The sequence below is a fragment of the Spea bombifrons genome, chromosome 3 (genome assembly GCF_027358695.1).
Source record: "Spea bombifrons isolate aSpeBom1 chromosome 3, aSpeBom1.2.pri, whole genome shotgun sequence".
NCBI classification, from domain to species: domain Eukaryota; kingdom Metazoa; phylum Chordata; class Amphibia; order Anura; family Pelobatidae; genus Spea; species Spea bombifrons.
This window is the reverse complement of record NC_071089.1, coordinates 74544662-74571901: the sequence shown is the minus strand read 5'-3', so window position 1 is coordinate 74571901 and position 27240 is coordinate 74544662. Positions and strand designations below refer to the sequence as shown.

Sequence of the window (27240 nt, the reverse complement as noted above, 5' to 3'; positions counted from 1 at the left end):
GCACTGAAACAAGACCTTTTCACTATATATATATATATATATATATATATATATATATATATTTCCCAACTCTCTGTCCCCCGGGGGTTAATTTTGACCCGCCTTTAAAATGTTAGCACTTTAAATGGGTAAAACTCTCCTTTACTTGCATCATTCACTGAAACGGTCTTAATTGTACATTTATAGCTATTTAAACCCTTCCTCTTTCGCTTACAAGCAGGAGGCTTGTAGAGTTGATTTAACTTTACAATATTTTCTTGTGAAAATAAATAGGAAAAAATTAGCCTTTAACGATTGCTTTGCTTAGGAAGAGATAAAAGTAAATTCACGCTTCATAGCATTTCCTATATTCCTTGTCTAGAGGTGCATGTGATCACATCATAATTCAAACAGGTTTGATGCCCTCTTATCCCACGCTTTAGGTAATGCATTATTACTGTGTTTTATTATACCTATTTGTCCTGGAGAAAAGTGAATCCTTTATACCTTTTATAACTTTTATTAGACCTATGTAGAAATTATTCATAAATGGTGTTGCACACGATCATAAATTTTGCATCTTCAGGATATGTGTTTACATAAAAGCTAGGATTTTACAGAAAATAGATTTTAATTCTGATAACCTTTACAAGCTACCTACAATTACAGGAACATACAGAGAGATCAAACAGTCAAACAGCTGTCGACATATAAAAATTACTTCTTTCGCTTTGTGGACTGTATTAACCTATGAATGCCAGACAGATGGGTGCTGCACAGTACTCTCCTTTAGTATTGCAAATAACATGTAACAGATGTACTGTTTAGTTGTAAATGTCAACCCAGTGATGTCTAACTTTTTAATATAGTGCAAAATAAACCTACTTAATGGTTTTTAATGATACAATTGATATACAAGATGTGTATGGCATGGAAGCAGCTATGTAAACATCCTATCTCCAAGGTTATGTTGTCGACTGCAAGGAGGGAGCGAGAAGAAGCTATACAAGTGATCGGTTAGATACTTTTTAGATACTGCTAGTTCTACCATACTGAGACTATGATCTCAGCTTCTATAAGATAACATTAGGCCATGATGCCATCGGGGTTAGCCTCTAGTTACAATAGAGATCCTTAGGGTCTGCACTGAAGACAGCTGTGAAAAAAAAGTTAAAGAATGTTAAAAAACACACCATGTACCTAACCCAGTACAAATATAAAATTAGAACACTCTTAATTATAATACTTAATTATAATTATATATTTAACACAAGCAGTGGGATTAATGGTAGAACTAACTTGTAGTACAATAAAGGCAGAAAGCTCAAGTTTTGGGAGCTTTGGTCACAACATGGTTAAAGTGAATATCTCCACAAATAATTATACTGTTTGACAAATAATAAGCTATAGATAGTTTCAATTAATTATTATTATAGTATAATGATGTCACACAATATAACATATGACCAAACTTGGGAAGATAGCCACCCTTCCAGAAAACATTCCAGAAGACTAGCCATAGGAAGTTCCCATGTATGCCTTTGACCGTCAGGGCAGAATAGCAGCAGTACATAGACCTTAGAAGGCCTTTAGTTGGACCAAAACATCGTAACGTTATGTGTTAAATAACATAAGCCTTTTGTCTCATATCGTAAAATAATCTGTTATTCCAGGGTGAGCCAGGTCCAATGGGAATGCCAGGCTTGGAAGGTCTTCCAGGGGAGAAGGTATGACAATGATATCCTTACACTACTCCTACACATCACCATTTGTATTCCTCTATCTGCTTTACCGCTATCTCATGATGATACATATTTTCAATCATGGAATCAGTGAAGTATTTTTAGCAGGTGCTCACGTGCTTATTTATATTGTTATTTATTTTCAGTGATTCAAACTGCACTGGATGTGCACTGTCTTTGAAGCAGCCAAAATATAAGCCCGTTTCTATATTTCTAGAACATAAATCTTTCACTATGTTTAGACTAAAAGGCAGAAAAACCCTCAGTAACTCATTTCCATATTTCCATAATCATAATACAGGTTGGTATATGCTTTGCATACAAATAAGCTACATGCCTCCATGACTTTGATATAAACAGATGGATAGGTACAATTATCCATGAGAGTAAATCCATCATTATACATATGTGTGAACACTTAGATACAGAATTGATTTCATTTCTATGCAGTCTTAAAGGCGTTATCTATGAGGATTGAAAGTCTCAGTGCTCTGCCAGTAGAAGCAATTGAGGAGGTAAATGCGTTAATTGTATTTTAAATAATGCCACGGTGCATTATGTTTTACTTAAGAAACATTCACCTTGAAACAATGCATTTTGAGTAATGGTAAAGCCAGCCTTCTGTTTTGTTACATATGGATGAAAATTATACTGTTATATCATAATGGGGAAGGGATTTAGCCAAGTTGGTGATTTTCCAAGAAACCTGTGAAGTCTCAACTAAGTTCCGTTTCATAGAGAGGCAAGTATGCCTTTAATATTTGGAAACATTTAACAAAACAGAAAGATGGTTTTTAATTTACCAAAATAGACATGATGAGGAGAACAATCATGAAATTGGCACACTTCTGCAACGACATGTACCGCCAAGGAAGTTGGCTATTGAAGAAATGTGTTAGGAAGGCTTGCATATTAGATAAACAGAAGCCGAGGGACGTCTCTTTTGCAGCTGAAGTGTTGCAAACTAAAGCCAGGTCTTGTGTGGAGAGTACCAGAAGTAGTGATAAGACATAGAAGACTGCATGTAAAAGAGGAGGAAAATGTACTCACCAGAAACTGTGCAATATATCATTCCGATAAATGGACACAGTGCTAAAATAGTTGGAGGAGCTAGGGGTCCACGGTGGCCTTGCTTCTCTGTGGCCAAGTACTGGTACCCCCCCCGATGGCAGCCCTGATACACATATGCCTATTCTTTGCATGTTCAAAAGAGCTTATGTATCATTAACTATAAACCATATACTATAGGCATTGCAAAACATCAGTATACATTTAAGATCAGTGCAATGTGCAGTCTTATTTTATACCGTGTACATTTCTTTGTATTGTTATTAATAATTCTTTTTTCCCCGGCCATTTGGACGTGTCTCTGTGAACATTCCTTGTGATGCAAGCAATATACTGTCTATAACTTTTGACACAACAGTTATACATAATGTTTAAAATATATTATTCTATTGATTGTTATAAGAAAGAAAATGACCTATAGGCTTAAAAGCACCAGGGATGTTTCCATGTAAACTGCTCTAGGGTATTCTGAATGTAAACATGGTGCTCTCATCCCGGAAGACAGGAGACAATATGAGTCCCTCGATACCTTCCAAATCAAAAGAATATTTAAAATTGGTAGGCAGTGGAACTCAGTTTGGGATAAAGTTGGGGTATATTATTACTTCAATAAGTTTAAAGGTATGATGCGCAAAGGTATTTTGTCTCTAATGGATTCAGTATAAACATTAACCTCGGTCTAGCTAATTTACTGTTGTAATGCTATTTAAACTGATTTCTACTTATCCAGATTTGTAATTGGATAGACACAGTCCTAAAGGCAATGGAAGCTAGATAAAATACAAAGAGAGTGATCAAGTCATAACCATTGGCATTGTGAATTGATTCAAGATCGCCTTCCTTCCCTTGATGTTCACGTATTCATATGCAGTAATGTATACCTATCTGTGAGAAGAGAAATGCATAACAGAGGAATCAGACTTGGGAGATAAGAAGTGTCAGATGGATTAGCTAATTAATTATATTCCAGACTAAGCATTGACAAAATGCACAAGACAAGCAGCTGTTCTCTGAGCCATGAATATATCATTTGTCTCCCCCATTTCATAAATAAAGCATGCACTAGATTACTAAACATGACTGTTTGTGTATTTTCTGTCCTAGGGAGATCGAGGACAAATTGGTCCACCAGGAATTCCCGGGACGCCAGTAAGTGCTTTTGGTAATGCTGTAATTTGAATGGTGAACTATGCTGAATATGTGTATAGATTACAATCATTATACTGCGTTTATAGCAAGCTTGCAGGGTTAGCCCTTCATAATGCATAGTTAAATCTATCTAATATCTGTCTAATATCTCCTCAATTCAACCCTTAGTGAATAAGGCGCGACCCTTTTGTAAAGATATGTTTAAATAGAGGGATAAATAATTTTATGCATAGCAATGATTAAGCTTGTGATTGCCCATCTATTGACATGCTTACTAATGTCCTTATCTTGACCTCATTTACATAAAAATATTCTAGAAACCATTAGCAAATTTTGAATTATCTGGAATGTTATTAATCTTTCACTTTGAGCCAGGCAAACATGTCTGCAAACACTTCATATGTAAATGTTTTCACCCAAGTAATGGAGCCTTTTGGAGAGTACAGCTTTTGACAACCATATATTGATACATTCTCTTTTTTTTAGAATAACATTCTATCATTACCTGCAAACGTTACATTCTATTGATTCCGTTTATTAAATGCCAGTAATTTGACTAAGGCCGTTTTGAAGAATCCATTAAAGGCACTCATTTTCTTTTTGACACTACATTTTATCTTATAGTTTGACAACAGCAACTTTAAAGTGGGCATAGTGCATATTTATTCTGTAGTCTGTCTGTATTGCTCACGGGAACTTCATTGTTCTTCTCCCTAAAAAAAAAACAAGCAAGCATGAGAAGCTTTCGTGAAGTCCATGGCCAAGGAAACAGAGGGCACACATCTGTGTTGCCTTTTCATGAAAAAACAAAGACCGTCTCTCCCAATCAACCTTATGAAGCTATAATTGAATTGGATTTTGTCATTCTCTTTACTGGAAAAGAAAATTTGTATTTAATTATGAGAGTCTTCACATGACATACTGTAACTGAAATTACCCTACTTCATTTCTGCTTGCTGTATTCGAGATGATGGATGAGGGTAATCCCGATGATTCTTATCAGTGGGATAATAGTATTCACTTGAGGCCTTAATGCTGTATCTGGTTCAACCTCTAGCCCAGAGCATACAGACATCAACATGGCATATTTTATAAATGCTAAAATGCATGTAATAGAGTCAGAGTAAAAGCAATATGAAATGATAATCCTGACGAAGAAAAGAATAAGCTTAATTAAACTATCTACATGGATTGATTATTAGATGTGGCCTTCATTAGAATCCCCACCTGATGTTCCCTGTGGCCATTTAGCTCATCACCTGGTAGTGCTCACTCCCCTCAACCTCCTCACGAGTCAGTGCTCACTCCCCCTCTGCTGAACAGGCGTTGGGAGCATGGCATCTACACTCTGTCCCCAGGTAGGGACCCCACACTCTCTGGCATAGAATCAGCCCCCGATGTAGAGACAACAGCTTCAGTTCCTCGATTCCTATTTCCCAAATGGCATAATAAAGAAGAGAGAAGTCCAACAACATGTTTTATGTGTATTGTTACCATCATTTTAGATCCCAAGAGCCAGGTAGTCATGGCTTGTGATATTTTACAGCTGGCACATAACCTAGAAATCATGTCTCGTAAGCTTTTTTTAGAGGGTTCTATACTTTACTAATGCTTCACTTTTTAAAGATTTTCATTTGTTTCATTTTACACCATACTACTATTTTCTGTTCACTCAATGGTGCTTGCACTACAACTCTTTCTTCTATTTAACCAGGCTTCCATTCAGAGTCCAAATGTCCAAATATATATATATATCCACAGAAATGCTAATAAAACACCCAATTCGTTCTAGTTTTTTGTTAACAAGACAGCTGCAGTGAAAGCCAACAACAAATGCAACTTGCCTTACGTAGCATAACGCCATTTGATTAAAACATCTTTCTTCATTTTAACAGGGGAGAAACGGAGCTGCTGGTCCACCAGGAATTCCAGGTGAACCAGTAAGTATGCATATTAAATCTGCTTTGCTACAGAACATTCTAGAGAACAGAGAAGACAGACATTTCAAAGCTCAGAGAACTGTCACTGCTGATATCAATGTGGAAACTGTACCTCCCAGAGGTACAAAGTATAGGTGATTTGAGACTCCCGGGGAAATAGAGACACGTTTCTAACAGAGCTACAGAGGAGAGGCCCAAGGGAACAAAGCCATATGTTTATGCTTGTGATGCATGCTCATAGAGCTAGGCTACACCATGAATATCGCAAGCAAATAAATAGTTATTTATTTCAGCAATTCTGGAAACACAAAGTTTATGTTAAGTGCTGTGTCTTAATTAACCCCTTTGCTGTGAAAGAAGTCAAAGACTCAATTTTCACCTTGCAAAATGCATTTTGTAAGCTTAAAATGGAATCATTAAGAAATAGCGTTGCCCCCTGGTAATTCATAATATAACATGGTTAAATTGAAATACAAAAACACAATTATACACTTGTTCACCACGTGTGAGCAGTTTAGTAAATGAAAATATTTTAATGAGTTTTAAGAAGACTGCCTGTGGTGCATTTAGGTTGTGATAATAATGTTAGCCATTTACATTAGCCCATTCCTCCACAAAGGGTATGATAAAAAGACTTTTGTGTAATTGCTTGCTCTCGCGCCATTTAAGGGTTAAGTTGACTGGGTGCATGCCATGGTGATAATTCTGAGAAAAATTAATAAATGAATGAAATCATTAAGAAAAAAATGTTGTTTCTGTAAATGTACTTTGAAGAAACTTGGCAGCTAAAGTTGAAATACATAAATCCAGTCCCAAATTTAGTAGATTACCTGGGAAGGATGTTATTCAAAGGGTAGAAAGGATTCTGTCTAATCTGCCACAGATATCTGTGTATGTGTCCCATCCTTTTAAACATGCATCGTCTGAGCTTTGGGAGTTATGACCCACCTATAAAATCATGTTGGACATCCCATTTCAAAACCATGCGCATTAATATGGAGTTGGTTGCTCATTTGTGGCTATAGCACCTTCCACTCTTCCGCAAATGCTTTCCACAGAATTTTGGGGTATGTCTGTGGAAATGTGTGCCCATTTGGCCAGTAGAGCATTTCTGAAGTAAAGCACTGCTGTTAGATGAGAAGGCTTGGCTCACAGTCATCCTTCCAATTCATCCCAAAGATGTTCGGGTATTAAGGTCAGGGATCTGTGCAGCCAACCTGACTTCCTCCACACTAAACTCGTCTCTATGGACCTTGCTTTGTGTAAAGGGACAGAGCCATGCTAGAACAGGAAAGGGCCTTCCACAAACTGGTGCCACAAAGTTGGAAGCATAGAATTGTCTAAAATGTCTTTGTATGCTTTAGCATTAACAGTACTCTTCAATGGTACTAAGGGGCCTAGAACATTATGCCTTTTGCACCAAACATTATGTATTTTCAGTAGGTAGTGTTCTCCTGTTATCAGCCAAACCCCGATTCATCCATAAGACTTCTAGATAGTGAAGCATGATTCATCCAGTAAACACATTTCCACTGCTCCACCCGACACTTGGCGTTATGCATAGTGATTTCCAGCATGGCTGCAGACGAAAAATGTTCATGAAAAACCATTTCATGAAATTCCTGATGAACAGTGGGAATGGGATGTAATCATTGCAGACGTGGCCTTTGACTGCCCCACAGGCACATATACACACATATTGCCGTCCCTTGGGCACATCATTTTATATGTTTGTCAATCTGTCTTTCATGTCCCAGCAGTGTGTGTCCAAGTTGGTCATATGATAAAGGCACGTTGTCCACTGCACAAAGTTAACCCGTGTCTTAGTTCTTAAAACTCAGTCCACTATGAATAAACCCATTTGACAGAATCTGTGTCACACCACTAAAAGGCATCACTGTGATATCCTCAGCAGCAGTCAGTGTGCTCTTTTAGGTCTGTGGGCCATGCACCTGCTGCACTTGTCATAGTTCAGTCAACATATATTATATTTCTTTTACATACATTTGTTGTCCGGAGTTTGGTCTCCAAATAAACACAAAAAAATAAAAGAATACTGTTTGCTTTTAACAGTCACTTTTTGTCATTGACTTTTCCTAATAGAGAATTCTGACATATTCATGTCAATGAAGACCATCCAAAAAGCTGTAGGATAATGTCATTTGCACAGCGGTGACATCTTGGCTTCCTTTGTAAAATAGAATGGCGACTGTGCAATAAAATATCCAAGTAAATTACATGTATCGAGCCAGGAAAACAAAGTGGTTTATGATGCAGTCTGTTCTGGAATGGATTCCCGCTGTTAGTCTAGGGAGTCCTTTGGACAAATGTTAGTGCTTTCATACCACGTTACACTTGAGTGCCGAGAAATGTCTGATTTCGCTTGGTTTTGAAGTACAATAATTGGCACTAATTTTTATAGTGAGCATAATGACTTAAAACTGATATTAGTTTATTAGAGCCAAAACAATGGTTTTATCTTGATGACTTCCGTCCCCCTTTTTTGGTCTTATTCACACAATAACCTGCCAGTACCTTTGGAGTTTTTGTATGTAGATCTTTGCAATTGGATTTAACAGTTGCAAATACTGATGCATCCTAGCACTCAAATGGTTGTGTTCCTTAATAAAGATAAAACCGCAACAAGAGGACACAAGCATAAACTAGAGGGGCAAAGGTTTAATGGTAACATCAGAAAATATTACTTTACGGAAAGGGTAGTGGACGCATGGAATAGCCTCCCAGTGGAAGTGGTAGATGTTAATACAGTAAAGTCATTTAAGCAAGCATGGGATAGGCATAATGCCAAGCTAGATATAGGATAAGGGCAAGTACTAAAGGAGAGTACTCAGAGGTTGGGCAGACTGGATGGGCCTTCTGGCTCTTATCTGCCGTCACTTTCTATGTTTCTATGTTTCTATGTTTCTATTTCATTTATGGCAACAGACCGTTGAGCCTTTTATTGTTAACCCACCAAATGCAAAACAAATGACACCTACCAAGCAGTCCTGCAAAAAAATATTTTTCAAAGGCATTTATCATGAGTTTAGCAATAGGAATGCTAGGATTAAGCATCACGAAGAGTGTGTACATTATTGGAAGTCCAGCAGTGCTTTTCTCCATAATTCCGCATTTTTACATTTGCCGTATTAGTAATGAGTTTTAATAGGGGTCTTCACTTAGATTTGTTTCTAAGCTTAATGGGACGAGGAAGAGACTTTAGCATATTCATAACCTGTCCAGCTGATTTCTCAACTTGACTCTCTATGGGCTTTAATGTAGATTCAACTCATTGACTGTCAGCTTTCAACAAATTTAAATCGCAAAAGCTGTTTTTAAGTCATTTTCTTTTAACTCAACGTGAGAAATGTTGATGCCAAGATGGCTCAAGCCTTTAAAAAAAGTCTCTAATTATTATGTTATATATCTGTTCCATGTGTCTTATGGTGCTTTAACATAATGCTGGATTAAGCATTTAGTGTGGTGGCCAAAGAGGTCTCACACTCAGTATTCTACAGGTGATTGTCTTCTAATAAAACCAGATCTGTTAGTCCACCAAGTTTTAGCTTAATTATCAATACTACAGTATCTATATACTGATTTCCTTTAATAGTTTAAAATATGATAAGCAGAATATTGTGACAAAAAAAGTATTTTACATGAATGTGTACACAAGTCATACGTTAATATAATTGATCTTATTCCATCTTTTAGGGTGATCGAGGCCCAATAGGAGATATTGGTTTCCCTGGTCCTGAAGGACCTGCAGGACCACCGGTGAGTATTTGTTCTTGAAGCTGGCAGAAGTATTGACTAGCTTTTAATGAGAGTAATTCATCGTAATTCTAAATGCCTTTTTACTAACTAATAAATGACACTTATTGTATTAAAAGTGAGAAATAATTACCCAATAAGGTGACCTATATCATATCCATTTGCATTTGCTATTTGTTTTAAGTCTTCATTAAGCTATTAAACAGACCTGTTTACATCTTGGCAAATCAAAAATGATCCTCTAAAACCATCATTTTTATTTTGATGATATGGGAAAGGGCCAAATTATCTCACTAATTCTATGGTCTCTCTTTACTATAGTTTTACATGTAACCCCCTTACTGTTTCTATCCATTTCGCATACCTAACAAGTATCCCTCTATAGAAGGATCAGTCCCTCTTTAGAGCCAAAATCTGACTGCTGCACTTCCGTCACAATGTCTTTGGAGGCACACGTTTATCAAAGTGTTCTGCAGCTATAAAAGTGATTATTATGTGTATTTAAATAAAATACAATTAGTAAATAAAATGCCTCCTTCTTCTAAATGCTTTCCTCAGTTCCATGTAATCACATAAGTGGTCTGTGTAAACTCCTGGTTCTAGTCACACCTCTATCCACCCCCCCCCCAAACATAAATGGCCCCCTATGCCCATTTCAAATGTTGGTAGGTATGATTTATAAGGCTCCTTTATTACTTGGATTACAACTGCCTATCAATGTGCATAAGACTTGTGTCAGGATCTAAATACACAAATATCACAAATAAAAAAGCAAATATCTCCCTTACGAAAAAATTACTGCCGTTTTTCTGAAGTAATACTGCAGTTGTTTGGACATGAAAAAACCACAATATGGCACTTTTACTGCAGTATTACTGCACATTTACTGCAGTTTTACAAATGCAATAAAGCTGTAGTATATTGAAGTGCAACTGTAGGTTTGCAATAAAAAAAGTGCAGTAAATGTGCAGTAAAACTGCAGTACAGTGAAGTACAAATGCAGTAAAACTGCAGTAAATGTGCAGTAATACTGCAGTAAAAGTGCAGTATTGCAGTTTTTTCATGTCCAAAAAACTGCAGTATTACTTCAGAAAAACTGCAGTAATTTTTTGTAAGGGCTGATTTGGGAGAAAAATTCATCTTCCCTGCAATTGAAACAGCAATTACAAAATGTCGCATTATGGACTTTCTGTGCTTTATTATCCTCCTTTAAGTGACTCATTTCTTAAAAGAGAAAATATGCCCTTGTATTCTCTCAATTGTATGATCATGATCTTTTTCTACACACAGAACTGTGCCATGGTAACCACCCACATACAACAACATTTCCAAAGACTTGCTTGTCTCAAAAATGTATTTTTTAAAAACTTAAAACTAGCGCAGAAATCTGTTGACAAAAGTAAAGCTCTCATTTTAGTCATAAAGGTTATACGGTACAAAGCATCCGACATCGTGGGCTCTGCCGGGAACTGCTGGCTCCTGGTTTTGCGGTCATTGTGTCCTACATTTCAGGACAGCTTTTACCACATCAGGTCTTGCTGATCTGGGTAGCCGCCCCACTTTCCTAATTTTGGAGACAATAGGCATCACTGACCAGTTGGAGAGATCCTCTGATTTCCTCTGTCTGGCACAGGGAGCTGTAATCAATTTAGGTGGGTGTGCTATTGCAGTACAGGCCTCAATTACAGCTCCCAATGTCGCCATGGATGGCCATGGTCATTCCCTGCCTCTAGCAACAACCCTAACAACAGTGTCTGAAATTTGGACACCTGAAGTTTTGGGGTGCTTGCTGTATTATTCCTTTCTATAATTGCTTGCCATAGTGTGACAGGTTAAAGAGTTCAATGAGAGTCGCCACTTTCTGATATATTCATACTATTGACTATACAACTGTCCATTTTCAGTGTTATTTTTTGTTCTAGATTAAAAGATTCAGAAATCATAATTAATCATGCAAATCTTAATCAACAATTGATCTTTTTGTAAACTGTTACAATTTATTTACTTTAAAAGCGGCTTGAGAAAATTGGCAAAAAACAGTATTATTGATAATGCAATATTTTAAGTTCACGTCAATAAAGTCAACTAAGGTTATTCCAATTTTTATATTTTGTCTTGTAACACAATATCTATAATTAGTCATACTTTTTTTTGTTGCTGTTTCTTTTTCTAGAAGATTAGCGAGAAACATGTTCACATTTCAGTTTAAAGTTGTTTTTTTCATTGCTATTTTTAAAATCATTTCATATGTATATTCTGCCTGACGTACTCATTCATTTTCAGAAATCCACCCCTCTGTGGAAACAGCGCTGGGTTTGCTTCATTACCTATCATCTTGGTCTATGTGGGTCATTTGTTTTGCGGTTAAAACAAACCAGCTTGCATGCTCGTGTTATAGACATTGTATGAAAAAAACATTATTTTGTGGAGCATGGATCAATATCACATTTCAATTAGGCACCACAAAGCAACACGCTATGCGAAGCTGAGAGCCAGGTGCACAAATTGCACAAAAACACTGCAGATGGGATATATATAAATATATATATATATATATATATATATATATATTTCTTTTTTCTTTTGATTAGTCTTACGTAGTGAAACAGCCTTAACATTGACAAATTGGTCCCTTGCTGTTTCAAATTATGTCACAAATAGGTTCTCTGAAATTAGAGTCATTTACATGGGCCTTTTTTAAAACTAGCAACTCCCAGCCACAATGAAGCCTCCTGGACTAGAGACTTGGCAGGTAGCCCAGCTCTTTGTTTCTAATCTGTGTTTGGTGTTATCTGACATCCTGTCACCTATGAAAGTTGGTAACATTGTCTATTTCCTATGGACTCTTGGCGAGGGCATGTGGTGTTTTGTTTTTACTGGAAATATATACAGAAATTATCAGTACAATTGCATTATAGTGCCCATCTGAAAAAGACATTCTGGTTGAATCTGCTGTTGAACAGGAAACACTGTCAATTGTCAATGCCATATTTTATTATGGGAATCTGTTTTCCCATAATTTGTATGACTACAGACCACCCGCAGCAATCTTTAGTTTTGACATCTTTGTAATGATGATGTAAGATCACATTTAATAGTTCCTGTTCTTCTTATCTAAAGGTGCTGCCCCAAAATAGGCAAAATATAGATTAAACAACAGTTTTGCTCCAATACATTTTTCAAAATAAATGTCATGTTCTTCTATAAAGCATTTTTTATGTCATCTGAATGTTTAATTTCAGATGCTGTGTCTATTGCACTTGTTCTCAAGTATAGAATTTTGCACTAACTTGGCTCTCAAAACATTAGACTGCAAGGAAATATTAAAATGACTCAGTATTATTCTTTCTATTTGTATGCATAAGAAGCATCTCCAAGAAGGTTTATCTCTAGTGGATTCTGTAGCTGAAAAATTGTGCAGAGCTTAACATTGGTGTGATGAAGTCACTGCCACTTAACCATTGAAAGCTATAAAACTCAGGGACCTTACATTTCTTATTTAGTCTACAAGCGTATCAATTGATGATTTAATAGGAGAAACTTGCAACGAACTTTGATTCCACGGTATTCTGGCTCTTACACACATTCCCTTTATAGCTTTAAAATGTGGGAACATTTTTATCTCATATCCAATACTACCATCTAGTGTCCAGTTCCGTGTATATGGAACATTGTTTTCCTATATGACACATAATTAGTTTTTTTAAAGATGTATATATATGTATGCTTATTAACCCTATGTAGATATACATATAGATTGTGAGAACAGAGGAGAAGCAAATAGCCCACCCAATTTGCCCTTTCTTACTTATTTATTCTTTTAGATAGCATTATGTGCATCCCAAGCTATCTTTAGTCTATTCCATATGCCTATTACATTTTCTATAAAGATGAACTTTTCTCACTACCACTACTTTATATCATGTCCTTTATTCCGTGACATGAAACTATATGTTTTAACAATATTGCTACTTTATTTTCTGTAGCTATCTCTCAGTTTCATAGATAAATGTATGGTACCATGTCATGTTTATTTTTAAGAATGAAGCCTTACGTCAAGGTGACTGGAGGGATTCTAACTTGCATCATCTTCTTTTTGCTTGTTTGCATTTTCCCAGATCTGGAAAGCTATTAAATCACTGCCGGTAGTTACTTAGTTACTCTGTGACACTTTACAGATCATCCTATCCTAATTAAAGACCACGTTAGTATTAGTGAAGATCTGCTGTGGGGGTTGGATTGAGGATTGAGGGTAATTTTGTATTTTGCTTGTTACAAAGAAGTATCAAGGTTTAAATGCCCAAGGAAGGGCAGGACTCCTTAAAATATTGCAAGTCTCATTTTGGTTAGTTTCACACAAAAAAAGCTTATGTGCCTTTACAATATTTATCTGGATGTTTAGAATAAATCGAGGAGAATGTGGGTGGTTTATATTGACTATGAGCTGTCTTTGGTACTACCTCTTTATGCTGCTTTTGCACATTATCCTTATATGCATGAGAACAGGTAACTCCTCATTCCATTTCACATACAGCTGAAATGATGTCTGCTGTGAATAAAGAAGTCACAGCAGATGAACGAGCTCTAAAGAGGGAACACTTGTATGTATGAGAAGCAGGTTTAAAAAAGCAACAGTTTCATCATGTAAGAAGATAGATGGCTATAACTGTGCTTAAACCCTCGGACCCCAAGTCAGCCATGGCATTCCTCCTCCCTCTCCCTTAACCATAAAATATATTTTCTGTCCCCCAGCCCCTCCCTCACCTTCCAACTTCTCTGACCAAGATCATGCAACTCATCATAAATATAAAATAGACATTATCATGGTGCCGATTTTATCATGATTTTATTACTGTACGCCAACTCTTTCTCTGCCACATGCAACCCTTAACTGCTTCAGTCCTGTTACCTATGCTGAGGTTTCTGATGTCCTCCGACCTCACCACCTTCTCCCGTTACATTGTTCCCTCACATCTCCTACAGCCTCCTTCTGGCATTGTTACACCAAGCATAAAACCAAAAAATATATATATATGGAATTGTTTTTAAACAAATAAGCCAGTTAACCAATTACTAGTAAATATTTTTTCATGAACGCATATCTCAGTACATTTTATCCATAAATAAAGAAATCCCTATAGTTTCTGTGGTGCATTACATTGCCAGCTGTGATCTTAATAAACAGTCCCCACTGTAGGTATCTTCAAAGGCAACATTAATAATAAACAGATGTTTTAAAGAATATGCTCTCTGTCAACAAAGCCACTAATGAGTTATGAAAAAAAGAGCATTTTTTATTTTGCTAACTCTTTAATATTCTTTTTTTGAATAATAAATTCAAAAAAAAACAAAGAAAAAGGTAGTGGATATGGTGAATATAGATCCCTTACAATAGTATTTGAAGTTCATGCTACTCCATAGCAGGAAAGGTATACAGTTGTGCTCAAAAGTTTCCGTACATTGTCAGAAACTGTGAAATGTCATGTACTTAAGGCTAGTGATCATATGAAGCCATTTATTATCACATAGTTGTTTGACTCCTTTTTAAATCATAATGATAACAGATATCACTCAAATGGCCCTGATCAAAAGTTTACATACCCTTGAATGTTTGGCCTTGTTACTTACACAAGGTGACACAGGTTAAAATTGCAACTAAAGTTTAATTTCCCACACCTGTGGCTTTTTAAATTGCAATTAGTATCTGCGTATAACTAGTCAATGAATGCGTTAGCTCTCACGTGGATGCACTGAGCAGGCTAGATACTGAGCCATGGGGAGCAGAAAAAAACCGTCAGAAGACCTGCGTAACAAGGTAATGGAACTTTATAAAGATAGAAAAGAAAGCACCCAGATCCCCACCAACATGTGTATAAAAGTGCTATAAATATATAATACTTCCCAGTGTCTGTGACTGCCCTAATATCACTCTTCCTCAGAGTGCAACAATACGAATAAATCCAAAGTTGGGGTGCAATGACATAGAAGGGAAAAAAATAAAATTGTGTAATATAGTTAGGTAAAAAGGTGAATATGTAGAGGTGTAAGTACCACTCACAAATAAAGTAGAGATATCAAGCCCATCTGGTGATTCTTTAGAAAAATCTCTTTAATATCTTCCTAAAACTCTAAAAATTGATAAAACAGACTGCAATAGTGATAGTAACTCTGATCATGGATCACAGGAAGTGGAATTGCACTTACAATTGGGTTAAGCGCAAATGGCAATAACCGTGTATAGTAGATTTAATGTCCCTTGATCCTCTCAGAGTCCACAGCACAGTCCAGTAAAAAAAATGTCTTCCGGGCACACCCTCTCCTGTGTTTCTCCAATCAGAAGTTTACAGGGATGCCAGAATAATGAAGACAGATTCACTGAGAAAGAAACACTTCTGCATCTCTCTTTCTCTGCTAATGTATCTGCTTTATTCTGGCCTCTCTGGGCACTTTTGCAAAAAAGGGGCAGCCATTCCCCAGTTCCACCAATTGGGGCGGAGGGTATGCCTGGACGCTCTTATGGGGAAGTTCACCAGTAAGCCAGGTCACCGGAGAAGCAAACTAAGAAAGAAGACAACGAACAAGAAGATGCAAGAGAAGAAACCAGGCTGCAGGGTAAAGAGAAAGGGACATGGAAGTGGTTGGCAGAGATAGTAGGGAGACATTCAGAGAGAGTGTGAGAGAACATGAATGAGAGTGTGAGAGAGTGGGTGAGAGTGCTAAAAAGTGGGACTGAGAGTGAAAGAACCAACACAGTTTAAACGAAAATTTGGAGCTCTTTGTTTAGTCTTCGTTTGTTTTGTTGGGGGTCCCTACTCATTTTCAGAGATTCGTAAAATAGAAATGCGTACGAAGTCTAATAAGAGGTAATGGGATAATGGTAAGAGAATGTTCTTATGGTATGGTTGGGTGATTCAAATACTCTTTCTTTCACTTTATCTTGATTCATATTAGTAAAGTGTGTGTCAATACTCAGTGTAACTTATTGTTTATTGTTTTTATTCTTTCATATATGGGGCTATAAGCTAAACTGGATTGGAGACATATCAAAAAGCAGCATCTAAACGATATGTGATGATTGATACATGGTGGTTGCCCATTGAGCGGTGTTTGTATCAGCTCTTGAACTCCCAGACTTTGATAAATAAGCTCCCATAATCACCCTTACTGGGTACACAGTATGTGCTTTTTCAAACCTTGATGAGGAAAGAGAACTGATGATCTAAAACTCATGTGCCGCTATGCTATGCAATTCAAGTAGTAAAATCTCATATATCATTTCTAGGGAAGAAACGGAAATGATGGATTACCAGGTTCACTGGTGAGTCATGTTTAATTTCATTGCTTGTAATAACTTCAGTGAACAAACAATAACATTTCTGTTTGCAGTGTTCTATTTTTTATCTTTCCAATAAATTACGCCTGGTACTTTTTTTCAGGGAGCTCCTGGACGACCAGGTGACAGAGGTCCAAAAGGAGAGCGGGTATGTATTCCTTTTCTCTTTCCTTCCTTCCTTCTTTCTTTCTTTTCTTCTCTCTTTTTAATTTCTTCTTTCTTTCTGACTTTCTTTTCTTTTAGATTTTTCTTTTTCGCTTTCTTTTCATTTCACTTTTTCATTCCTCTTTATTTTACTTTTAAAATTTACTCTTTCATTCCCCTTTATTTTCATTTTCTGGTACCTTTATCTTTTATTATAACTAGTCGTAGTATGATCTAGCCTAGGGGTAGCCAACAGATTGTTATGCAGCTGTTGAGAAATCCACCAACACGCTTGTTATGACATAGTCAAACACCATTTCCTTTAGTATGGTTAATTACGGGAATTGAAATTTCAATTGTAAAGCTACCTGTTGGCTGATGTAGCTAGTAATATAGACTATTAAATCATGTTAATATTCTGTTCCACTTCCACTTATATAATTTATTTATTTGCCATTATTTATAAACATCATGATTTCAATGTAAATGTATAGTAATGTTCACCACAAACATTTATATATAAGTGTCATTTATATGTTTGTTTTCTGTAAATATGTATAATTCCCTCATTCACTGGACAGACATGCCTAACAAAGCTATATTATTCCAAGTATGGCTGTGCCTATCATAAAAGGCAACACAGCTTCACTTAGTTAAAAGTTCAGAGGTAAGTTTTGACCTTTGCAAAATCCCATTCCTTCAGAAGCTGTCAAAAATACATTCCTATAAAAATGTAAAACATGATTTAAAGCCTTTTTATTACTGTAGTTTTCTCATGATTTTGGTTGTGTCTCTTTTATGTTTGAGATGTCTGATTTCTTTTTTTTTTATTGACAATGATGCTGGTAGGGATGCATGCTCCAAATTAGAAAGCTTAGTGACTCCCTGGGCTCCAATTCGTGACTCATTAATTCATGACATTGAACACACTGATGCATGTGTAATTAGCAGTGTTTGTGTATCCCTAGCGGGAATGGTTCTGTTACCCTTTGTGCACGGTAGTCCCCTTGATAGGGTTACTTTGAGTAGCTATTAGTGGAAATTGCAACAGGTGATGTTTGATATATATATTTGTAACGTCTTGTTTGAGATACATTTATTGTTGTCCTAGTTTAAGAGTTGATTCTGTGTCAAATCTTCATAATTCTAAAAATAAATAGAATGTACTGCAACCTCTATATAATGACACAATTAATTGATTCGTTAATAATCAAGAATGTGCTAGGGATTTGTTGGGTAGGTTTGTCACAAATCATCTTCATCAAAACACGAGTCATAGTGTCATTTGCTTGGGTTATGTCTATTAACAGAAAATATTATTCATTTACAGACAGAAATACTGTATATAAACCAGAACACTGAGGCTTGGTTATGTCTTTATGTTGCTAAATATCTAGGATGCACTGGTAAAACTTGAATATATAGAAGCTCAGTAGAAAGAAATTTGAGGACCTCTCCACTTGCATAGTCCTCATTGACCTAGACTCAGGTCTCTTGATTCAACACAGCAGGAGCTTGACAGCAAGCATTATTGTATGTTCTTTACACAACTGCTGCTCTTCTTAGATCTGCCACTGGGCCTGCCAATGCTGAAGACCTAGCTGAATATGCAAAGTTGAGATGGTGAGCCGAACCAACTAATTGTTAGTAAAAATACAAGTCAGTGAATGGAGAATTACCATTATTTTCTGTTCTGAGGTGCAACCCTAAATAGATTCACAAGAAAACAGAACCATATTAAGACATCATAACCAAAGTGATAAGGATTCATTAAGTACCTCATTAAATATGTTCAAAGGAATATGGTGTAATCGTTCTTAAACACCATTTTCCCAACAGGATGCCCGTGCTTAATGATTTATTAATTTTGATTTGGCTTTTTTGTGGATGGCACAAGGCAGAAAAAACACAAAACTACCCAGCTTGTCAGATTAGCAAACTGTATATATATATAGAGCCAGTTTTTCATAATAAGCAATGCAGTGGGTTTGTTGATTTTATTTAGAAGAGAGATTTAACCATGTGAATCTTTCACATCTTAAAATATCTTTCCCCCCTAATGTTCTAGCAAGTAGGCAACAGAAGATATATATTTGCTTCGGGGCTTAATATGCTACATGCTGAAGTGTTAAGATTATACAGAGATTTACAAGTAATTCTTCCAGGTGCCAATACATATTTTCTACTGTTTCAACTTGTAAAATGTTCATATTGTGCCAGTTTTATAAAATCCCCATAAGTGTTGTTTGATACCCATCTCTGTGTGATCTTTACTTTTTTTTAAAAGGAAGATGACTATATCTGCAAGCTACAGAAACCTTTTCCTATGTGCTCCATTGCATCAGTACTATACAACCCTTCATCGTTGTTATTATTTTTATTATTGTATATATTGATTTTATTGAAGTTGTATGTCCATCCAGAACCAAATCTTACTGTTATTTTGCTGCTGGATAGCAATTCGGAAACTATTCGCAAGTAAAATCTGACAAAACATAAAACCATGAAACTGGTTTTTTTTGTTTGTTTTTTTTTAGTTTTATATTTTACTGAGCTCTGTAATAACAAAGTTGTTGATGGAATGTAACGTTCCATAAAGACAGAATGAGCAATAGATCAGCAGACCTAGAGCACAATGTTCCATGCGGGACATAAAACACCAGAAAGGCTCAAACCAAAAGCTTTCTTTAAGTGCCTTCAAAGTTTAATGAAAAAAATGTTTCACTGATAATTAAGGGCTTTTGAACCAAAAGGTGGTAATTTTGTTATAATGATGCATTTCATTATATGTTATAATGTACATGGTGAAACATTCCTGATTATGAAAAAAACGTACTTATTGCTCTAATCTAATGTATTCAATATATGTAAATAAATATATACATTTTAATATAGTTTATCATGTTCAACTATGTTTTCCCTTCTGTATGTAGTTAGTATATAATCTCAATTAAAAATAGGAAATTAATACATGCACTTATTTCTATATAATCATGCATAATACAGTGGATATTTGTAAATTATCCATTCGGATTCTCCATCTTTCTGTATACATATGCTTGCGATTCTGCACAGTATATATTTTTAAGAGTGCTGTCATTTGTATTCTGAGCTGGAGAACAACCCTTGGGAATCTTACAACATTCCCTGCATCACTGCACCAGATAAGTGTACTAAGGAATTGGAACCTTGAGTAACTCTTGTACACTTTAAATATCAGACAGTTAAGGATAAATCTAGCACTTGTAGTGTTAAAAAAAAAAATTCAGGAAATTTAATTTTGCTTGTAGAGTTTCCAAGTTCAATCACGAAAATGAAATTGCTCTTGAAATGCTATGGATTGAGCAAGTCAATACAAATTCTGCATTATCGTTTGGGGAATGCTATTGAACTATCCTATTAGATGATTGCTAGTGTTATCTTTGAAAGTCCAGTAAGCAACAACTTTGGTAAATATCTTGGAAACCAGTTGTTCCCAGAGCTAATTATAGCATAGTACAGTTCAAGATGATCCCCTAGTTCAGATTATGTGACAAGATAAATAACACTGTGAAATTTTAACGTTAAGCAAAGGATTCTACACTACACTGCTTATTAGTACTGTGTTTGTCCATTGTTTTGTTAAGCGTGTACCGAAGAATAATGACGCACAGGAAAAATGATTAATTGCACGTCACAAAACACAGACGCATAGTTCTTCTATGAGAGAATTGCTTTTTTTAACACATATTTAGATTTTTTTGTTTTGTTGTTTAAACTTTGTAGCCCATAAAACTAAACTTATACGTCTGGAATTGTGTATTATTTCAGCTCTGCTTATTGTACTTTTCATTATTACATATGTCATTAAAATGTATTTTTCATTATTTCTATTTTAAGGGGGATCCAGGTATTCCTGGTGACCAAGGTCCACAAGGAGAAAGAGGAAAACCTGGTCTCAGTGGTGAAAAAGGTGATAAGGGATCTGTTGGGTCACATGGACTACCTGGTGACAAAGGAGAACCAGGAACACCAGGAAATGATGGACGTCCAGGACCCCGAGGCCTTCCTGGAACATCTGCTACATGGGTAAATGTTGTTTTGAAGCTAGACAGTAAACCCTTTCAATGCTGACCACCCACGTGATACATAGCTGACAAAGTGGACACAGCATGTAAACAACGTACTTGCCAAAGAGTAAACCAGTAAATCCTTTCCTTCAGTGTAATGGGGCTGTCCCAGCAAAAGTTTAGTATGTTCAAGCTTAAACATGATGGGTATTCAATTGTAAAGAGAATACTACAAATTAATAACAGACTGATCAACAGCTTCTCCAAATCTGACAAAAAAAAGTTAATGTAAAATCTGATTCTTGCCATTAGGCAGGGGATCGTCCATGGAGCAGACAGCCTAATATGGCTGCTTGCTACCATGGTAACAAATGCAATAAGTAAGGTAAAAGGCAACATGCTGCCATCTGATTTTTGAGAACAGAATTGCTAATCCCTGGTAAAGTATGAAGATGTTCATTAGACTATTTATTAGGTTTATTTAGATATAAATATTGCTAATTATGAAAACTCCCCTAAGGAAAAATGTGTCCTATTTGTGTTCAAAGGGTTAAATAAGTTACTACACATTGAAATAAATACACTTATATGGAAATTAAGGTCTGTGTCGGTAAAGTTTTTCCCCTTAAGAATAAATGTTTTAAATAATTGCATATTCTTTCTATGTCCAGTGTGCACACCTTGTATGCTTAACGGCTTGGATATACTTCTTTATTGTAAAATGACCCAGCCTATGTGTTCATAAATATTTTGTTTTCTGTTACCGATTCTTTTGAAGATAAGCTTCACAATACCGTAATGTTCCATTCTGTCTTAAAGCTAGTGTATTTATTGATCAAGATGATGTGGGAGTTTACAGGTGCTGTCCTGCATACTCTGCTAAATGTAACACTCTTGTAACTAAATGCAGTATTAGAAACCTCATCCCTGGTACTGTTGACTGCTGAATGTAAAAGTTTGTTTTATCCATACATTTTGCTTTACATATGTGACTCAAAAGCAGGTACTGATAGGATGTTCTGAATAGTGGAGTTCAGATAATCTTAACAATTTTAATAAAAAGTTAGATTTTTGTTTAGCAAGGGAGGGCAATGGGCATCAAACACTCTCTAAGACAAAACTGGCATTAGTTTAAAAATGTGTTTGTCTCCATTTAAATCAGTATAGACAGGCATGACTTGGAAAGGTTGAACTTGATGCACTTGTGTTTTTTTTTTCAACCTCATTACAACTTTGTAACTGTGTTAAAATATTGTGTTTTTTTGTATATGATTAAAGTTTAAGAGGAAGCCAACGTAGTAGATCTGCTAGTATGTATTTGTTTAACAAAACTGACAAATAATGGTTTAAACACATGGAGCCAGTCAAGATGTAGAACAAGGCAAAATCAATTTTACGTCTATGAAGTAATTGGCAAAAATTAGCATAACTACTCTTTCTTCCATACGTATTGGCATGTTCGACATCAACTTGCCTATTTACACCAAGGGGAAACATGCCTTGGTAGTCACTGACCTTGCATGTTATTAAATCTTGTATCAGTGATCGGTAAATGTTTATATCTGCATTTACAGATATTATTGATCTGGTCATCTACTTAAGAAAATACATCAAATGGTCAGGATATGTTGATAATAATGACTAGCAAGGTTCATCATTTTTTTAAAAACTCATTTGTGGCAACATGAAGACTGCATTATTTGTGTTTTTGTCTTCATCCTGCCTTTACTCCTTTTCAGTAAACTCGTCTGTCAACAAAAGAACGCAATGTCATACACCCATCCTTAGACACTGTACAATACTTGGGAAAAGTGGCTCACTCTACAGAGCAGTGTTTTAATCCCTGATATAAAAAAGTTCTAACAACACCATAAATAACCGCACTCAACAGTAGAAGCCACAATAGATGAAAATGTATCATCCAAAGATACAAGTGGAAACATTAATTTAAAATGTCCCGGATGTTCATAACACTGTTTTCGTTGTTCTAAAAATATACTTTCTTCGCTGTAACATTAATAGTACATCAAACTCCTTGTGCAAATAGATTTTTCCTCTCTTCTTCTGCAGCTTTGACAATAAACTTCTGGCCATTCTGCTATGGAAAATCTAAAGCAAACTGTAATAGGAAATTAAATTCCTTTCTTTGACAGTAACGTTTTCCATCATTAACCATTATGTGCATATTATACGTCTCCATAATATTTCTTTTCAACAAAGTACACTTCTGCACTCCCTGGCTCTATAAGCACAAGAAGATCAATACAATATAGTATAATTTAGGATCTCGCTATGGCTCAGGTATATCATCTGTAGTTATTAACTAGGTTTTTTGGTTACCATGTTATGCACTTCTAACACGAAATATTTTTGAGAAAAACACATTTTACATGTACTGTGGTGTCCATGTTTTTTATATTTATGGCTCTCATATAACGGTTCTTCTCAGTTCCTTGTGGCTGCATAGTCTGTGTATCTCAGTTACCTTTGTATTTTAACTATTTTCACTTTTCAATCTTGAAAGGAGGGCATTATTGAATTCAATAAACAAAACTAGCAACGACAATATAAAAATCCTGGCAGACTGTAGGAACCTTGCATTCATCTACTGTAAGTGCTCTTTGATTTGCAAGCAGAAATAAATAATATGGCTTAAATTCTGCAGGATATATTATATTGTAAAATTCAACATCTACTTAACAAATGAGAAGAGTGGATTTGAGATCCATTATTTCATTAAAATATGCTTTAACCCCTTAAGGACAATAGGGGTTATTACTCGTAGTATATTGCGGGACAATGGCTCTTTTAACGTTTTTCAGTGTTACTGTTTAGCTGTGATTTTCTTCTTTCTCATTTCGTGCTCCCACACATATTATATATTGTTTTTTCCAGGACAAACAGGGCTTTCTTTAGATACAATTCATTTTATCATATCATCTAATTTACTATAAAAAAAAAATGATAAAATATGGGGATTTTTTGTTAAAAAATTACTTTTTCTCACTTTTTAAACAGAAAACTTTTACTCATCTGCAAAAACTAATGAAAAAACCTGCTAAATAGATTCTACTATTTGTCCTGAGTTTAGAAATACCCAATGTTTTTATGTTTTTTTGCTTTTTTCTGCACGTTATGGGGCAATAAGTACAGGTAGCGTTTTGCCATTTCAAAACCCTTTTTTCCAAATCTGGTAATTCTTCCCCCCATGTGCCATTTTGGGTATCTTTGAAGCCGGCCGATGCAATTTACCCCATCAAATCATATATTTTTAAAAACTAGACACCCCAAGGTATCTGAAATGCTGGTATTTTAACCCTTTCCATGCACTAATTTTACCACCACCCTTTGTGAAACTTTATGGTAGTAAATTTTATTTGTATTTTTTTCACACATATACACCCGATACTGAGGCATGTCAGCAACACAGTTTATGCTTAGGAAGCGATTCCGATCGCTTCCTAAGCAGTTTTAGCCGGGCGCCGCCGCCAAGGGCTGACCTCCCCGAATCCACGGTCAGCCTCACTTGTGAGGCTTCCGTGGATGCTGCAAAGCCGCCGATGCAGCTATTTAACGGCAGCCCGTACATGTACGGGCATTGTCGTTAACACGTTGCACGGCAACCCCGTACATGTACGGGGATTGTCGTTAAGGGGTTAATCTAACTCGACTTTCCAGAGCAAAAAATATAAATAAATTAAAAAAGATATTTTGAATATCTTGCAGCATGCCGCGCAAAATGCATTTTGTTTTTGCAGTCTGAATGAACAATTCTATGACAGAATAACCTGTTTTGTTGGCTGCAATCAACAAACATAATGCCATCTACTACCAGGTCATTTCTGTGTTAATCCAGTTCTAGGTGCCTGCTAAAAAAAAAGAGAGGAAACATACATTAATCTGTCTGTATTTTCCTTTCCCCAATAGCATCATTGGTTGCTATGGTAATCTTTTTTCTGATACGTGGATTTGTATTGGTTATTTCAATGGCACCTAGAGGCATTCTCATGTAAATGACATCTTGGAAGTACAAGCACACTATTTAGAATGGAGGCTTTTGTAAAACACAGCTGCGACATGTTTTGGCAGTGTAAAGAAGGGATAATGCATTTACTTTTTATCGGAGATAAACATTTTCCTTTCCTCTTATCTTCGTAGAGTGAGATGACCTTCAGAGCTCTGTCGAGAGACTAAAAAGTCCAGAGGTTGCCAATATTTTTTAGGTTTTTTTTTAATGTATTTTCTACAACTTGTTAACAGACTACTGCAGATCAAAAATAGAACTTGCATTGGGAATACAGTTGATGAATGAGGAAAAGATAAATCTTTTCCCAGAATGCATTAGAGATATGCAATGCCCCTGCTTGTTTGCTGAACAGAAAGACACATATGTTATTTTTGAATTTTTCTATTTTATTTTTTTTGGAAAATACGGAATTAATGGAATTGGGGTATTTAATACAGGTAATTCCTTTGTGAATGCGGCAAGTTAGAAATGTATACTGATATCTGGGGTGCCTTTGCATTTTTTGACAATTAACATAGCCTGGAGGTGTTTAAAGTCCACTCAATAAGGACCACAGACACACAGAGTGCATCTGAATTTTCAGATGTGTTGCTATATACAGTGCTTTCAATGGTGACAGCGGGGTTTATCTTCTCTCTAACATCTAAAATTAGAGGTGCGTGAAAAATTTCACCCATATTACGAAAATTCTCACGCCTTCTGCATGTGACATGACATTCCCATTAAAATATAAATAATCACATTTTTCATGCAAAGGTGACATGTAATCTTAAAGATTTAGGAAGAATGTTTGCTCTTCCAGTCAATAAATAAAAATATCCAAGTATTTTCATAGTAAAGCATATATAGAATAAATATAATTGAAAGCCCATCATTAAGAGTACAAGCGTCTGCTTTTGTAGGCTTGAGAAATAATATCTTTCTATTGCAATATCAACAATTTTTGACTCCTTCGAAGAAAGTCGAATTTTTGATGGAATTTTGATGTACACGAATAGCACCGTCTTTGTCCTTTGTGTTTACTAGACTCTTTTTATGCTAAAAATGTTTCATTCCTATTTATCAGAACAGGATCCTTTTCTAGTACTCGGTTGGCTGACATCTTACGTAGGGCCCTGACACAGAAAATGGCAGTGTTGACGTTTTCTTGATGGAGTGCCATCTCTTCAAAACAGCACCATGCCATCTCGCATTTAAAGATTTATTGCACTTTGTACTGTACTTTTGTTTCAATTATGCAAATAGCTAAAATAACTTTTCTTCCCAGACAGAGAATGTTTCATTTCAAGAAATGAAAAAATATATTAGAGAAGAAGTTTTGCGTATTTTTGAAGGTAAGAAGAACCTGGTGTGAAAAATGAATGGCTAATATAAGCTACCTATCATTGCATCCCTTATTCATGTTGCTCCTATCCTGTGCCATTAGTTTGTGCATCTGTCAGATTATCTGTAAATTATTACCCACTCCAATGTGTGTTTTTTTATTTTCAGTGGGGATTTGCGAAAACTATAAAGGAGAAAGTGTATTGAGGGTACTAGATAATCTGCATTGTATATATTTCTAAGGGTTGTTGTACTCACGGGTGTACAAACCTTGCTAATTTGGCATCTTGGGAAAAGAAAAAGTGTCGGTGCGCTAAGCTAGTCTCAGGCTCAAATAATACAAACGTGTAATACGAGGCCTACCAAACCCTAATAAAGTTGGCAACAAATATATAAACATAATATAAATGAGAGGTTTTGGTTATATGAATTGGCCAAAGCATAATTAAGCTCACCCGCCACGTCAAGGCACACTCTCAATAGGGTGAGAACCTACTCTCACCTCCTACATAGTGGGCACACAAAGCAGTTTATACTGCTACCAAAACCTTTTTTCACACATTTGTATTATTTGAGCCTGAGACTAGCTTAGCGCACCGACATTTCTTTTTTTCCCTGTGTGCACATATTTGAGGTTGTTGGCTCCTCATCAGTCTGGTTGTAGCTTGCTGTCCAGGGGTTAATAGGGAGGAGGTTTAATTGCACCTCCCCC

At 35.9% G+C, this 27240-nt stretch overlaps 1 protein-coding gene across 1 annotated transcript in view; it reads left to right on the top strand.

Moving 5' to 3' along the window:
• COL19A1 (collagen type XIX alpha 1 chain) overlaps positions 1 to 27240 on the top strand; it is a 193480-nt gene that overhangs the window by 148199 nt on the left and 18041 nt on the right. The window contains exons 31-38 of the mRNA XM_053460355.1: positions 1653 to 1706; positions 3894 to 3938; positions 5834 to 5878; positions 9593 to 9655; positions 16935 to 16970; positions 17089 to 17133; positions 21009 to 21197; positions 26473 to 26539. Of these exons, the coding sequence (XP_053316330.1) occupies positions 1653 to 1706; positions 3894 to 3938; positions 5834 to 5878; positions 9593 to 9655; positions 16935 to 16970; positions 17089 to 17133; positions 21009 to 21197; positions 26473 to 26539 (544 nt within the window). The remainder of the gene's footprint in view (positions 1 to 1652; positions 1707 to 3893; positions 3939 to 5833; positions 5879 to 9592; positions 9656 to 16934; positions 16971 to 17088; positions 17134 to 21008; positions 21198 to 26472; positions 26540 to 27240) is intronic.